Consider the following 16689-nt stretch of genomic DNA (forward strand, 5'->3'; position numbering starts at 1 on the left):
GGTGTTCCTTAGGGATATTGCATAAACAGAGCAACTAGAAATAGCTGACATGAAATAAAGTCTAGGTAACAAAGAAATGACACTGAATGAGCTCAGTCCTGTCCAAGAGATAGGAAATCACAAGATTTGCTGTTTCAGACAATGTGTTTTTGTTGTTGCATGTATTTTCCTACCCTTATTATGCAACATGAAATACAACACGCCTGAGACTGACAATTTTACCCAGTGTTTGAGGTTGGAGGTCTAGGTTTTACAAGAGAGTACAGAGATAAAGGCATGAAGAGGATTTAAAACAAGTCTATTCTTAACAAATAGCTGCCCCCAAAACAGACCAGAAAAACCTGAACGTAATTATAAGAATTAGATGACCATCTTGGATAGAGGCACTGTGTGAAAGGGTAGTTCAGTAATAAGATACTCTGTAGCTATGCAAAAGTGAGCAGAGAGTTTTTTATCAACACATAATCATCCCCTATCTCATTATACAGACCCTCCTGCAGGTGGGAGGTGGGATTAGACAGACCTCCTGTTAAGCTATACTGGCTGTGTTGTATTAGGTGAATGAAACTTGAAGCAAAATAATATTATGGGTCTTTATAAAGTATTTTTGTTGCTTCACACTGTGTGTTCATTAAAACTTGGGGGTGTGTGTGGCATTTAATTGTATATTTGAGCTATTGTCAGGGCTATCTGGCAGCTAAGTTATTTGCTGTATCAAATATTTAGGCTGGGCTTATCCTTAGTCTCTGGTTTCTTGCTGCTGGACATGAGAGGAGTTCTCCACTGAAGAGAATGTCACCTGCAGTTCACCTTTTAAGCCAAAAAATAGTATTTGCCAGTGTCCTAAAAGAATTGACAACAAAGGTAAACAGTTGAAACTGATGCTGAGAAGGACATAAAGCTCTTATCTACAGGTAGTTGCTGCTTGAGTGAAAAAGTACCATGTTTATAGCCACGTACCTGCAGGGATATAATGGACAGCTCTTCCTCAGACTCTTCTTACAACCTCTTTGAATGCAGCTTTGCTGGGTGCCTAAAGTGCTTCTAAAATGCATTCTGCTGAACTTACAACATTTGCAACCCTCAGTAACACCACTTGCTTTGTTTTCCTAATGTTTCTGTAGGGTTGGGGTTGACCCAGATCAGGATCCTCCACCTACTAATGACAGCTTTCAAGTCTTACAAGGAGTAAGTAATCACATAACTTCTCTGTTAGGCTGATCTTATTTTATAACTAAAATGATGAAGAACTGCAGAAGCTATGTGCACAGATTAAACCTTTTTCTCTTAGCTGTCGAGTCAGTAATGCATTTTACTTTTTAATACTCAAGTGATGCCCATCAAAGAACATTGTGGTGTTGGTTAAAATGCTACTATGTTCACAATTTTCTGTATACATGCATATATACGGCATCAAAAACCTTCTCCAATCCACTAATACAACCTATATAACAAAGTGCTTTCCTCTTCCCAGACCCACCCAACATGCTGGTTTTAATGTGCTACAATATAAACAGTCCTCCCCAAGTCTAACCCAGAGATAATTGTTCAATTATTGACACCAAATTTTGGCCTTAGAATCCAGGGTTAATTTGCTAATCCAATTTCAGCTCCTGCATACTGTACCACAGCTGGTAAGATCCCCAGCTGGATCTTACCTGTACTATCTGCCACCTGTACAAGGCAACAGGAACACTAGAAAATTGTTATTTATATCCATGAAACCGTTTATGTGAATCTTTAGTGCAGCTTCCTATGCATCAGTAACAACCTAGGAGTTGATACTTTTCCTTGCTGTTATCTATTAGCAGACAAAACTCTAAAGGGTGTTACTCATAGCAGAAATTTCAGTTTTCCTAATCTGCAATCTGAGTGACTTCACAGGAGGAGTGAGAAGTCTGAAGAAAAAAAACTAAACCAAAACAAAGAACCATTTCCTGAGACTTCCTCTGTCCAGACCTTAGTTTACACTCTCCCAGAGTACTGCTTGACACTAATTGTTCAGTAGCACAACTGTTTGCTTATGTAGGAACCTGCTTGAGGAAGTTGAATGGCAGGGAAGACAGATGACTTTGGACCAAGAGGATGTGTAGGGTGCAAGTGCATGAACTCTGCTTTGTAAATCTTGGATTCTCAGGTGCTGGTGTGTAGGCTGGTCACAGATACAGACATGGGATACTTGCTGTATTTGGGGTTCTTATTAATGGTTTGCCTTTCTTCTTTTAGTCGCAGCTTGTACAGATAGGAGCTACTTGCTTAGAAAGCACCTTTTTTCATTAAAGAAACTGCATTAGGCATCTCTGTTCTTTGTAGGAGCCTGTGTCCAGCACAAAAAGTAGATTCTGAAATGGTGGGTTTGGGGATTAAAAAGTTGAACTTGGTTTTGTAGCTACCTGGAAGCAAGCAGTAGGCCAGGCCATAAAACACCTACAGTGAAGGCCATGGTATTGCATGAAGTCAAGGTTAAGAAATGGTATTGTGGTAAGGTGGCTATAGCCAGTGCAGACTGAGCTTGTCAGTGTTTGAGGAATTGCTTTAAGAGCAAACAGAGCACAGCTATTCTGTACTCACTCAGTGTCTGGGTGGAAATAACTTGTTTGCTCTTTTCCCGTGTAAACATAAGGCATTTGCCCATTTATTTCCCTCCTTAGCTGTGCATTGCATTTCTAATGGGCTCCATTAGTCAGTTCCTATTGGATTCCTTTTTCTTTCACCAAGCCAAGATTACCAGTGTGCCACAGTTAAAGAAAATATATCACTTAGGATGGGGAGGGAGTGAAAATTTACTAATCTTTAACTCTTGGTGGTTTATGGATGTCTTGCACATCAGAAGTACACAAGGCAATCCCCTCTTGTTCTTTTCCAGTAGTTTGGAAGATGATTCATGCAAGATTTCTCACTTCATCTGTTTTCCTGCCTCTGGACAAAAAACAAAAAACAAAAACAAAGCAGCAACAAAAGTAAAACCAAATGCAGCTGCAGACCAGCTGGTGCAATGACTTGAAGCACAGCTAGTAGAGGGATTATCTTCAACACTGTTTGCATTTCTGGGGTTGACCTAGCACTTAAGAAATCTGCATGACCTTCTTCAGTTGTGGTTTTATATGGATTACCTGTGAAGTATGTTTCTTTTAAGTGTGATGTATTTTATCAGGTTTGTCAGAGTTTATCAGGTATGGTAAATTCTTTTATTCTTCCAAGGAAGCAACAAGTTTAGGGCAAGAACATTTAATAGACCTAGAGTTAAGGAAGCTAGCCAAGCAATGAATAGGAATCAGTCTGGATTATTCCAGTTCATTTATCTGGGGAGGGAGGTGAGGACAGGACTTCAGTGAGGTTTATTTGTCAGGTTTGAACTTATTTCTATCTCCATTACTTCTTTAGCTGTGCAATAAGCTTTTAGGCTCAAGAAAATTTGGTGGCAGAGGGCTAATTAAGGTAACAGGATAATGAAGAGAGCCTACCTCTCTGCACAATTATTTCTGGTCTTTTTAAGGGATGTAACCTTCCTCAGTATAATCATGTCTTTAACAAGCTTTCTTCTGCAATTTGCAGCATTAAGTAAATTGGCTTTTTTGAATAGAACAGTGTAATGTGAATGATTGGGATGTATGATTTGGTTGCTTTCTGCCTGAAATAATGGAATGTGTTTTTATCTTATTTTTAGGATGGCCTGGATTCTGAAAGAAAGAACAGAACAAAACAGGAAAGTGCTTGGCTCTTCAGGCTATGGTATAGCTTTGACCATAAGTATCCTTTTGAAAACACAGCTTAGCTTCAAGACATGAGCTGTTCAGTTTGGTTTGGTTTTTTTTTTTCCGTGTACCCATACGTAGCCCTAAGCACTTGGGGAGTTAAACATGAGAAAGGTCAAGTATTTGAGAGGTTCAAGGAAAGGAACTGAAGCATGAATTCACTGACTGAGAAGACAGACCTTTCTTTGGTTTGATATGTGGTACGTCACATTTGCCAGAGGATGAAAACCAGTAAGTTCTAGCAGCCAAAGTTCTTTCCTAACATGAAGACAGCCAACAAACTATTTCAGATCCTCTTTTATTTGTTAAAGAAGTTCTCAACTTCACTGATGCTCAGAGTGCAAACTAGTTTTCTATTTCACTGTACATGTCTAACTCCAAACTAGTTTCTCTGAAGAGCCATCTGCTTTTGTGATGAAGTTCTCTTTGAAAGCCTTTCTCTGATACAGGAAGTTCTGGAACTAAAAATCTGTATGTGATCCAACTTCTTCCCTTTAGTATATCCAGAAGTTCTTGAGTGTTAAAGCAGAGTGTGTCCTTGTGTTTGTATAGTACACTACAACCTTCCTGAAGCTCTTATACTACTTAAGCTTCTGAGCAACTTTTGTGTAGCTGTCCTGCTGTTCAGGCTTGGTTTTTTAAATCTACTTAGCATATTCTTAATCAGTATATACCAGGAAAGTTTGGGCTCCCTGGAAGTGTTGAAGGCCAGGTTGGATGGAGCTGTGAGCAACCTGGTCTTGTGGAAGGTGTCCCTCCCCATGGCAGGGGGACTGGAACTGGATGGTCTTTAGGGTCCCTTCCTTCATTCTGTGATTAGATGATCATACAGGTGCCTCTCCTTAACAGCCTGCACTCACTTAGTGGAAAATACAAAAGGTAATCTTGTGGCTGTGGCAAGTCCCTTATACCCAGAAATTCCAAGGCATTTCAGTTCTTGATTTCTAGTTATTTCTGGGGCAGTTAAATATTCATAAGCATCTGTGACACAGCCTTAATCTTGTTGCATTCTGCATCTGAGAAGGGAGTCTCCTAACTGGGGTCTTGTCCATTGGTGGCTGAAACAATACTTTTCTTCCATGCCCTGTGAATCAAGATTTTCCACTCAGGGAAAATCCAGGGTTTTAGTTGGAAGCTTTTGGATCCTAATAGTTCTTGCCTGCTCAGGGTAAAATCTGTGACTGATGCTTTCAGATGCAGTAGTAGTGGTCCTAAGCCTGATGGAAGGGTGTGTGTGTGTGTGCTAGTTTAAATATTCATAAATGGTAGTAATTTTCAGTTAACTCTTTGTCTAGTGGCTGGTGCTCACTGTATTGAAGTTAATTTTTGTTATTGAAAGAAGTTGCTCTTGTGCTAAGAGTACAGAAGGATCTGGCTGTGGATGACTACTTTTTTATTTGGTTTTGGGTTTCTTTTTCTTCTTTTAAGAGGGAATCAGAGTTGTCTTCTTCCCCTGCCTCTATAAAAGGGATGTGCCCCATGAAAAAAAAAGAGTAGTTAGCAATGCTGACTTCCCCTCAGCTGATGCTAGCATGAGTGCAGTCCACAGCAGCTGCAGCAAGAGTGGGTGCAGTGCTAAGTAAAAGTTTACAGCTTCATCAGCTGTTTCACAGAAACTTGAAGGATCCTGGTAGAGCACTTGCTGTTTCAGTAGCAGCTAGCAATATTTGGGGAAGGTTTCTGTGAAGTCTGTATGAGGGAAACTGACACCTAGAGGCAGAACTAAGTGTATCTTTGAGAAGTAAAATAATGCTTCTTCTGTTGCAAGGACGTATTCAGACAAACACTGGTTGAGAGAGCTTAAATTGGACAGGAAGGATGATCTTTAGGATTGACACCAAGTGTCCAAGTATTCTTTTGTTAATGGATTTGCTTGGCTTGTGAGTAGAAAAGTAATTTTGAAGTCTCAAAACTCACCCTTTGCTAGGGAACTTAACTTGAAAAAGATGAAAATATGATGCATTTGGCACCATGCTCCAATGCTGGCTATTGCTTGCAGAGAGGTCTGTGGATGGATAACTGGGAACCTCATTCCTGTGGAATGCAGAGTTCATTTAATGTCATGGGCTGTTCCCTGGGTTCACCCACAATTGTTATACCCGAAGAAAATGTGACTTTGAAGTACCAGATATCTTTGGCTGGATTTGCTTTGTTACAAGTGAGTCACTGCATGCCACAGGGCAATGTGGAGGCTGGTAGGACAGTGGGAGGGGGAAGAGTTTATTTCTTTCAGGGGCTGGATTTAGCCACAGTGTTACTGGAGGAGGGAGGGAGGAAGCTGTGGGCATAATTGTTATATGCTCAAACACACTAGACCAGGCTCTGCTAAGGGGAGAGATAAATCTCTGCTAAAACAGCCTCTTTTTTAACCCTGTCTTTCCCTAAGCACTGTGAACTCTTGAGAGGAGCAGGGAAACTGTTCACAAAATGGATTTGATTCTCTCTGTGCTTAAAGGCCCAAGAAAGCATCTATAATACTTACAATATATATTTACATTTAAAATAATCAGATTGACTTAAAACAAACCAAACAAAAAAACCCCACTAACAAACAAAAAAACCAATCCAAACCCCCGTGATTTCAGGCTATGTTTGGAAGCCTTAGCACTCTCCTCTTGAGCTTTGTTCTTGCATGCTGCTCTGTAGCAGGGACACCTTTCTTGACTGCTCAGTATTTCCTCAGAAATGTCATCAGTCTGGAGTACTAGTGTGAGTGAATATGGATTTATCTGAGACCAGGCTTATGAGAAGAGATGTAAAGACAACTTCCTTCCCTATCCCTGTGCCCTCTCAATGTAATGTAAGTAGGATTGCTTTTCTTCCACGATGTGGTGTGTGGTTCTTGCCATACACTTTTTGCCTTTTGCTTTTCTGAGGCTCTGTGTGATACATGTGTGGGCACTGCAGAGCTGTCTTTGAGGCTTACAGGTGTAAAATCTCTGGTTGCATCTCTGTGGCTCAGTGGCCAGCTGGCAGTTCAAGTGGCAGCATTGGTTGGAGGGTGTTGGATGGACAGTATTTCTTTATTTCCCAGCCTTGAGCCACAAAGGCCATGTCACCTTGCTGCCTCTAGCTTGCAACCTCAACACCGTGCTCCATCTTCAAAGCAGAAATACCTTTGGACCTATTAATACTAAAGCACTTGCATCTCTGTTTGTTCCTTTAGGCTCCAGAGAACCCAAAAGATTCAGATATTGCAACTGTTAAAAAACTTTAAAGAAGAGAGTTGGCTGGTTGCCCTTGCAGAAAATGTGGGAGTAAAGAGACCGCCCTTGAAAGGATCAAGGGGAAGATGTTGGGGGGGAAGGTTTTTTTTTATTTGTTTACAAATGCTAACTTTTTCAATAGATGTTTTATATAAAATTATTGTGCAGTACATAAGTCAAAGTCAGAACCACATTTATGTAAGAATGTTGGTTTATTTTCAGTGGTGGTTTTCCAGCACTGATGTGTTTTCCTTAACTGCTTAAGTTATTTAAAGCCAATTCTCACTCACAGTGGCCCCCCATTAACCACAACTCTGCCCAGCTGGTGTGGCCTGATAGCTCGCTGTCTGACAAGCCCACAGGTTTATGATGTAAGTACAATAACTCAATACTTCTCTGTTTTGTTTTTTATTGATGTAACTTCATCAAAGCAGGATTGCTTGTTTTCTTTTTAGGTTTCTTTTTAGGTTGGTGTGATACACATATTTCAGGAAAGTGCTGGGTTGTCCCAGGCAGGAAAGATTTAAGGTACTTTCCCCTAATGCAACAACTTCTGTTAGTAGAAATCAGATTATCTTACTGCTTAAATAATACATTAAAAATAACCCAGAATATTTAAGGATATTACAAAATTACAGGCCTAATCAATAAACTGGTTCTTAGTGAATCACTGAAAAATATTTAGTCCATTTTTAATGTTTTTGGACAAGATTCTCTTCATTCTACTGCTAAGGTTGCATTGAAGACTCTTTCAGAGAAGACAGTGATGCATTTACCCACGCTTGAAAGAAATCTGTGAGACCATCCCTTCATTGTTTCCACTATGAAATTTGAGATCCCATTTCAGAAACCTTTAATCAGTTACTTATCTCAGTCTATTAGTTCACTATACAGTCTTTACAGCCATGTCTTGCAGTAATTAATGCTTCTCCTATTACCCTTACAGAATCCTGATATATGTTATTACTGTCTGTACAGCATTTCTGAAATCTACAGCTTTTTATGAGCCACTTGTAAACTATGTGACACCACTCAAATTTGTGTGTTCTCTGGAATGGTAACACCTCTGCTATGTTCATGTAGTCTTGGACCAGATTTCTACTAATCTTTTCCTAGAAAGTTACAGATTCTACTTGCAACTTTGAAACACTTCTGTGCATTTCTTTCTGGCATCACTATCATCTTACTTTTACCTGATACTAAAATTTCAAAGAAATCTGAAATGCCTGCTGCCTGTTTTGAGCTGCTGGTAATGCAAGAAATTGGCCTTGTTCCCATCTTTGCAATGCCATGGGAGATCTTAAACCAGATCTAGGCTGGAAGGTATCCATCAGACCAATTAGCCTACCTGTGTGTTGCCTATGTGTCTATCTAGGTATGATCTTATAAGATTAGTTACCCAGTAACCAAGGATCTAACTGGACTGAACATGCAAGCTTTGGCTTTCATTTTCTTAATAGCTGGGCTCTTTTTTGTCTTATTTTTGGTTACTCCGGCATGTGGAAACTTATTCTTTAATTGGATTGGTTCTGTGACACACACACACACACACACGAAATGTTAACTTAGTAAAATTGTAAGGCTGCATATTTTTTAATGTTATATAGTGTAGAATTCTCACATTATACCTCTCTAAATATATTTCAGTTTATTGCCGCATTAGTCTTACAAAGGAATGTAATTTTGAGATTTTATTCCTAGTTTCTTTTAAAGATTTCTGAACTCTGCAGTTGCTTTATTGCTTTTCATCTATTTGCATAGCTGGCTTTGCTGCAGAGCTTTACAACATAATTTTATTACTGGCTAAAAAGCTGTGGAATCTTTCTGCATTTCTGTTAAGTTCAAGTGAAGCAACTGAGAGCACCATGTCCGTGGGAGGAAAGGAACTGCTTGGCATGGTTGTGCTTTTGTAAGATATTTCCAGAAAAATTGAATGGTACATCTGAGAGACTGACTCAAGGCTTTAAACAACAACAACAAAAAAGTCTGTAAATACTCAACAGAATGCAATATAAGTAGAAAATGTGTTTCAAAAAGAAGCAGTAAATCTGAGATCTCAGGTGTGTGTCTGAACAGTTCTGACATCGACAGAGAGGAGAAAGAAGAAAGCTCACAAGCTGTACAACCATATTTAAAATTCATTTTCACTTCTGTAAGTAGGAGTACATGTTTGGGACTAGATGCCAAAGAGGAAGAGTTTAAAGTCTGAATGTCAAATAATCTTATTGCATAGTCCACCTACAGCCAGTTCCTAAGTATTAAATCATGTCCTCCAAGCTAAACTTTTCATGGTGTACAAATAAGGTTCTGAGCCAGCATGCAGGGGTGAGGTCCAGTGTTTTTTCCAGGGCTGTTGCTACCATTCCTTGCTAGTGTTCTCCCACTGCTTGAAAACAGTCCCACTAGGCTCACCATTAAGCATTTCCTACCCAGACAGAATCCAAGTTGGAACTTAAAAGTATCTAAGGCTGCTGTAGTTACAGTGTTTAAAATTATCATTTTCAAAAATTCCCTCCTGTTTTCCCTCCTGCTGTTAAGTTCAGTGCATGACCATTTGGCAGGGCTTTCTAATTTATCCCTAACTAATGTAGCTCACTTTTTCTTCCCTTTTTTGACACGTCCTTTGAAATTTTTAGTAGTTCTGTTTCATTAGCCATTTAAAAGAAACATCTGTTTATCGCCTGCTCTTCGTGATGAAGCATTCCTGAGATTTTTTTTTTTAATTTATTTTTTCTTGCTTGTTTGTTCAGGCATGTGTTTTGTGTCCTACAGATGCTCCCACCCATTTTTTATTTAAAGTTTGGCTCTTTCACCATACACAGGGTGACAGCTTGGTAGGAAAGTAGAGGGAATTTAATAATTTTTCTACATATGCAAGCCCAGTGGAGAAACTTCATTTGCAGTCTGCATAAGTCTTAGAGGAGGTAACTCAAAACTGCTAAGAAAACTGTTCAGTCATGCATCTCCCCTTCCCTCTCTTAGTGCTTCTAGCTTCATAGCAAAAATTGTTTAGTTTCCTTGATGAATCTAATCTCAGCTGAGAAACAGGGAGCCTCTAAGCTAAGGTTAATTTAAATCATCAGCTTTAAATTGTAATATATTTTGCCATGCACACTACTTGATGCTTTTCTTTTGGAGCCCCAAGATAAGTGAATTTTGTCACCCATGATGCCTGTGCTGTGTTCAGCACCAGCAGTGTACGTGATGACTACCAGCACTTTGTACATGTGGTATGATTTGCATGTGCTTCTTTTTGCACTGCCTTAGGAGGCAACAAAGGCTGGCTTTGTAAGCAATAACTCTAAATAAGATTTATCTGTTTTAAAGTCTCCAGCAGGCATCCTTAGGAGCGTAAGAGGATTTTACTTCAAATGGGACAGAATGCTGTGAGGTCCCTCAGGGTTACAGTCAGCACATCAACACAAAATCCAATCTTTTATTGAGTTTGGGATTTAAGTCCTTACCCATTCTAGTTTGTCAGTTTAAAAAGTGAAGTTCAGACCTGTGGGGTTTTTTGAGTTAATTGAATCTATTCCTACAGAACTGTAGGGGATTGCAGAGGCCAGTTTAGGGTTATTCTTGGAAGAATTTCAAGTCTCTAGAGATCTACTTGGATACATTTCCTGTCTTTCTTGAAAGAATTGTTCATACTGCATGAAGCACAGTAGGTTTATTCACTCATCCTCTTTGCTTGCAAACATAGCAAATCCATGTACTACATGGGATTGTTCATAAATGTTCTCCGGGGGAAAATATGAAAATAATTGCCTGCTGCTTGTGATGCTGTGTCACAGTGAAATAAATAAGAGGAGCTTAGTTCATACAAGGCAATGTTTGTTCACTCTGTTACAGAGAGAAGACTGTTTTCTCTGGAACGGATCATGCTTACCTACATGTATGTATAGCTTGGGACAAACCAGGAAAGACTGAGCTAGAACTTGCCATGTGGTATAAAGCCTGTGTCCCTCTCCTCTCAGTACTGTGCTTCCAAGAGCTTTACAGCCTTTTAGGGAAACTCAGGTGTAGTGCACGTTCTTACCTGAGAGGTTCTTGCTGCAAGGACATCGTATTGTGGAGCCAGAAGAAGGTCTGGAGCTTGTTGCAGCCACTCTATATGTGGCTCTGGTGTAGTGGTACCTCCTGGCCTTTCTCTCCTGAGTGAGGCTAGCACTGATAGGCAACTTGTGATGCAGTTTCCCAGCTTCTTTGGCTCAGGCTATAGTAAAGTGCTCTCTCCTTACTCATTTTAGGCTTTCTGCTTGTCATCTTCATTTGACTGTCACATTTTCAACAACGGAATATAGAGGGATATCAGATTTTTCTAAACAGCTAATTACTTTGTGTACTTTTTTTTAAGCATCTTCGTCTTCTCTCTCAGACTTTCACCTTTTTTTTTTTTTTTTTTTTTTTTTTTCTCCCAATTGAAAACTTGTAAAAGCTGTTGCTGCCAACTATAGCTGAACCCTTTGGTTTCTGCTTTTTCAAGGTGTTTTCTTTGCAGTCAAAGCAAGCAAGTATCCTAAACTGTATTTGCCTTTTGAAAAACAGTGCTCTCTATCACAGTAACCCCATCTCTAATAAGTGATGCTAAATTTGGATGCTACAAAGGTTCTGAGACATAAGCATTCTTTCTAAGTAGAGCTTGTCCTGCACCTGACACTGAACTGTACCAGTTCTTTCTTTGATTTTGGTAAACTCCTGACACCTCTTTCAGTCATTGTTAGTTAAAATATTCTGTATCATCTAAAGGTTTCTGCTGCTTTATTTTGGCTGGTTAACATTCTGAAATAATGACACTAAGCTTTCCCAGGAAGTTTCCTTTAACCAGGCACCGTGCTTCTCATGGTGGACAGGTCAATCAGTATTTTCAGTCTCAGTCTTCAGTGCCCTGACCTCTCATTCTGCAGTACAGGTAGGAGTTTCCTATCAGGCTGATGACAGGCTTCCTGTCTCATTCAACCTGTGCCTGCCTGTCTTTGCTCAAGTGGAAGAAAATTGTGTATTCTGAGAGCATAACCTGGTCTGTGCTCAGCCTTCTGAGGAAGAGAGCAATACAGGCACTGAACATATCAGCTCTGACAAAGCAGTACGGGGATATTCACATGGGGAATTATTTGCTCTGGGTTGCAAGAAAGCAAGCTGGTAGTACTGACAGATTTTTCTTTAAATATGAAGAAACTCTGTTTTCTGATCACTTCAGCTGTTACACCTTTTATGAAGGCCGTGTTAAACAGGAGTGCAGCATGGTACAAATGCTTGCTGTTGTATTATGCTGTGTAGGGAAATAAAGTGTTTTGTTACACTTTAGCAATTTTTTTGTCCTTGGACACATATTATCCCATCTCCGCCAAAATAAATTCCTAGGGCTTCGTGATCCTCTTCCTTAAATGATTTTGAAAAGACTGCATATCAGAAGTAGTTGCAAAACTATGAGGCACTTATGTCAGTCAGGAGTCTTATGTCATGGCTCAGGAGTGTTCCTAAGAACTAGGTCAAGTAATTTTCCATTTAATTCTAGGTAGACAAAATTAAGCAGATAGTTTAAAAGAGTGTGTTTAGCTTTTTGTCTGTAACAAAATTTTATTGAGGAAACCTTGAATGTAATGAATTGGGGCCTAATGAACTCTTACCAGTTTGCATGAGTCTTTTACTAACGCAGTTGCCTAATTAGTGAAAGATGCAACTCTGACTTTGTATCTGGAATTAATTAACTGTCCTTGGTCTTCTGTCTTTTTCTGGTACTGCCTTTGAAATTGTTATGCAAAAACCAGTGTGTACTGCTCCTCTCTCCTGTACTACTGGTTAACTTCCAGTAATATTAAATCTCTAGTTACCTATCTCATAATCTAGTCCTTGGATTCAGCTCCCCCTCATCTCTCCACAATAGCAGTGGTTGTACAGGGAGCAGTTAAGCTGCTTTGCAAACAGTGGGTTCAAGGTTATTTTTAACACCTCTTAAGGTGGAACTTCACCATTTGCTGCTTCTGCATTGACACGTATCTGAACTTTTCTGTTCAGTTACCTTCTTGGCAAAGACCATATGCTGTGCGCCGCACAAATGTTTTTCTTCTTTTTCCAGAATCAAGAGCAACTTAGAGAAGAGGATTCTGATTTTATTCTGAATGATGGTGACCTTACTGTGACATATGGCGATACAACAATAACTGCAAATGGTTCCTCTGGCCCCCATACAGCCACCACCAGCCTTGACGGCAGAAGAACAAAAACTAGTTCAGAGGAAGCACTGGAATGTGATTTGGGAGCAGCAGATCATGAAGTTACAAGCAGGGGTACCCGGCTAGTATTTCCTCTGGAAGACAATGCATGAATACTGATTCAGTAAAAATAACTCTTGCTCTGTGGATGGATCAAGGAAGACTGCAGGCCACTGTGTCACTTGAGGTGGGGATGTTTATTTGAACAAGTTAACACGCTTAAGTGGTTTTGCTGAGGTCTGAAGATGTCACCTATTTTTTACTCAAGATGCTGGCAGTGGGGTTTTCTAGATGTCTGAAAGTAGACGAATGAGAAAACTGGTTATTCTCCTCTTTTCAACTGCATATTGAATCCAAGTATACCTAGCATGCTGCAATTGTCTTGTTCAGCTGCAGCAGCTCTCTCTTATGAGAGGTACCTGAAAACATTGTTATAAAACTGAGCTTCTCGTGTCTTAGCTTGCGAATGTGGAAGAAGAAATATAAGTAAGATAATTATAATGACATAAAGAGGTGTATGTGTAGCTGAGTGGGGAGAGATCCATCGTTAACTTCTTTAATGAGGTTGAGGAAACTAAAGTCAATTAGGACAGTATATGCTAGGACTACAGAGGCATGAATGCAGTGCTCTGGGGGAATCTGTTACTATGAGCTATACTAATGTATTTCAGGGAAAAAAGGGAAAATAAGATTTCCTCGCTGACCATGTGTTTAACTAAGAAGACAACAAAGAGTTACTTTTCCCTTTAGCTTTGGGCAACTTGACTATTACCATTAGCTTAACTTCTAGTGCCTCAAAAGAAAAACATCCAACTTCCTGTGGTCTAAGACATACCTGACCTGACACAGGCCCGGAGCGAGGCTCTCTCGGGTAGAAGTAATGAGGTAAAAATTTCTCCCCCGTAAGGTTATTTAAAATCAGACGAAGACAGCTGGAAACATATCTCAGGCTGGGGAAAAACAGCAGTTAAGAGGAGGAGGAGGGGATGAGAGAGAGAGAGACAGAGAGGGGCAGTCTTGAACTTGCATGGAACCACGAGGTTTCACGTTGCTCAGAGAAATCCACGGACTCTGCTTACAGTTCTTATGTGTGATAAACAGCAAACATCTAATTAAATGGACAAACAAATGCTACTGGCTTTACCATTTGTGACTATCCTAAAAGAAAGGTGTATACTCCTGTTCTTTTTCACAGAGTAGATGTGAAACTTCAGTGGGCCTTGCACAACATATAAGCTACAGAAGTGACGAACTGTAGTATCATCTTAAATGTGAAAAGGGAAAAATCTTTGCCTAGTATTTAGCCCACTTACACGTAGGCTAGCTTTAACTTATTGCTAAATGCTTCTTAATTTCCAAATGAGGAGATTGTGTCTTTGCCAATAGCTGAAAACTTACACTTTGAAGAGCAGTTCAGCTATTTAAAGCATGCTGAAATGTGATTTCATTCTCATGTCTCAAGAGGTTTATTTTTTTAAAGAACTCTGTGGCCCACTAATGTGATGTGGTATCAGTTTGTCCAGAAAGTGTGTTTTTCTTGCTGCCATTTCAGTTGTTCCTCTCATAAACCCGTGTGTGAGTAAATACCCACTCTGTTTTTCCTTAACTATTAAACTTGATAGGCTAACTTCAGTACAAGAACTTACTGCTGCAGAGAAACATTGCAGTCATATTGTCCAGTCTGCTTTCTTTCAAATGTGTTCTCTTATGAGTGATCTACCTCCTTGTCTCCTTGTCCCTCCAAGGTAAATTTGTAAAGGGCACTGATCTCTAATAACTCTCTGACATTATTAGGAAAAGAGACACGAGGAAATCAGGAGCTTTTATTGGGGAAAAACTGGAAGAGCAATACAGACTGAGCTCTGTTCTTAAACAGTGAGGACTAACAAATCCTGGTGAAGATCTCTGAGCAGAACCACCTTTTTTTTTTCAATTCTCCTCTGCTTTAAAGGAAAACAAGGCAGATAGCAACCATCCTTGCTATTATGGCTTGATTTTCTAAAAGTAGTTTCTTCCTAAGTTACAAAACCCAACTGCATTTATTTTGTACAAGTCTTAGCATGAACAGCTTGGGTCCCAGAGAGAGGACTTGAGACTGCTACAGCAATTAATTTGACCTATTAGCTGAGTCATACAAACCAAATTTTAGGTTGAGATGGTGAAACTTACCCAAAATAAGTGGACTTAATACAGTGAGGCAAACTTTTATGTGTAGCTTGAAGCTTACCAAATCACTTTGGCTGAAAAACAAGAGTGTCATGCAGAGAGAGATCTGTTCCTTGGAAAAATGATCAGTGCAGGCTCTGAAAGTAGAAATTCTCTGTCATTAGCTTTCCTCAGGAAGACTGAATCTTTTAAAAGCATCAATAAACCATCCCACTGCAGATACTTTTCTGTCTGTGTTTATAATTCCCATAGCAAAAATATACAGTTGAATAAAGTTCAGCAGTTAAGTCCAAAATGTGTTTGTGACTGAGCAGCTGAAGAGGATGGATTGTATTTTTATCTATTTTTCATTTTTAATCTTTTTCTGAAATCAGAGTCACCTGTTCTCAAAAAGTAAGCCATCTTCTTACCAGCCCTTGTATAAAATTCCCAACTACTTTAATAAAAAGTGGGAAAAATAAAAAAAATTGCATGTCCTGAAACACTGTATATTGCACTTATTAATAGATCCTTATTTTAAGAAAGAATAATTTAATGCTTTCAGTTCTTTTCCAGCAATATCCTTAGCTTCTAAGAGCTCTAAGCTCTTAGTTGTACAGCAGATATGTAATTTCTTATAACCTTGGTGGGAAGTTTTTCATAGAAAACACTAGAAGAAATAGAAAACACGTTAAGATTGTAATCATCAGCAATTTATATGCTTTAGTATCCTCTTCGAATTGAAATAGAAGACTTGTGAGATGATGGCCTTTGCTGAAAAAAGTATTGCTATACTAGCATAGGATGTAGCAGCTCTGGTGGATGCCTTTGTGCTTGGGACTGAATGATTTCTCCTTGTAGACTTTTGCTTGCTGCATCATTAACTTACTGCTGAAAACCTTGACTGGATGTTGCCAAGAACTCTGCTAACTTCAGGCCCTGGGGATGGGCCAGATGAATCTTCCCATCTTCCAGTGCTTCATAGAAGCTAATGCTGACAGTAAGGCAAGACTGTTCTGTGGATGCTTGAATTCCCATGCAAACTGGTCCTTCTGATTGACTCCTGTTAAAGGACACCAGCAATCCACAAGCAGTACATGAACAACCCTCCTGCGCATTATCTTCACTGTTTGGGGGGAAAGTTACATTTTTGCTGACAGAATTTGAAAGAACACAAAAAATAGCAATTGAGAAAGCTGGCATTTGGGGGCTTTACTTCTTACTTAATTCTGTGTGAGAGCAACAATCATGTTTTGAGTCACCCCTACAACACAGCACAGGTTTTGTGCAAGTTCTCTTTAATTTCCATGGGACTACAGGCAGTTTATCAGCTAAAGTTGAGTAGCTGTGAGCAGACCCTGGGACTCT

General features: G+C 39.5%; 1 protein-coding gene across 2 annotated transcripts in view; it reads left to right on the top strand.

Annotated features, from left to right (window-relative positions):
* SLC9A7 (solute carrier family 9 member A7) overlaps window positions 1-15560 on the top strand; it is a 76910-nt gene extending 61350 nt beyond the window's left edge. For both annotated transcript variants that reach the window (XM_030453474.1, XM_030453466.1), the window contains 4 exons: window positions 1125-1188; window positions 3668-3750; window positions 7227-7332; window positions 13041-15560. In XM_030453474.1, the coding sequence (XP_030309334.1) occupies window positions 1125-1188; window positions 3668-3750; window positions 7227-7332; window positions 13041-13289 (502 nt within the window). In that variant the 3' untranslated portion in view covers window positions 13290-15560. The remainder of the gene's footprint in view (window positions 1-1124; window positions 1189-3667; window positions 3751-7226; window positions 7333-13040) is intronic.
* The last annotated feature ends 1129 nt before the right edge of the window (window positions 15561-16689 follow it).

This window comes from Calypte anna, chromosome 1, assembly GCF_003957555.1.
Source record: "Calypte anna isolate BGI_N300 chromosome 1, bCalAnn1_v1.p, whole genome shotgun sequence".
In the NCBI taxonomy this organism is placed as follows: Eukaryota; Metazoa; Chordata; class Aves; order Apodiformes; family Trochilidae; genus Calypte; species Calypte anna.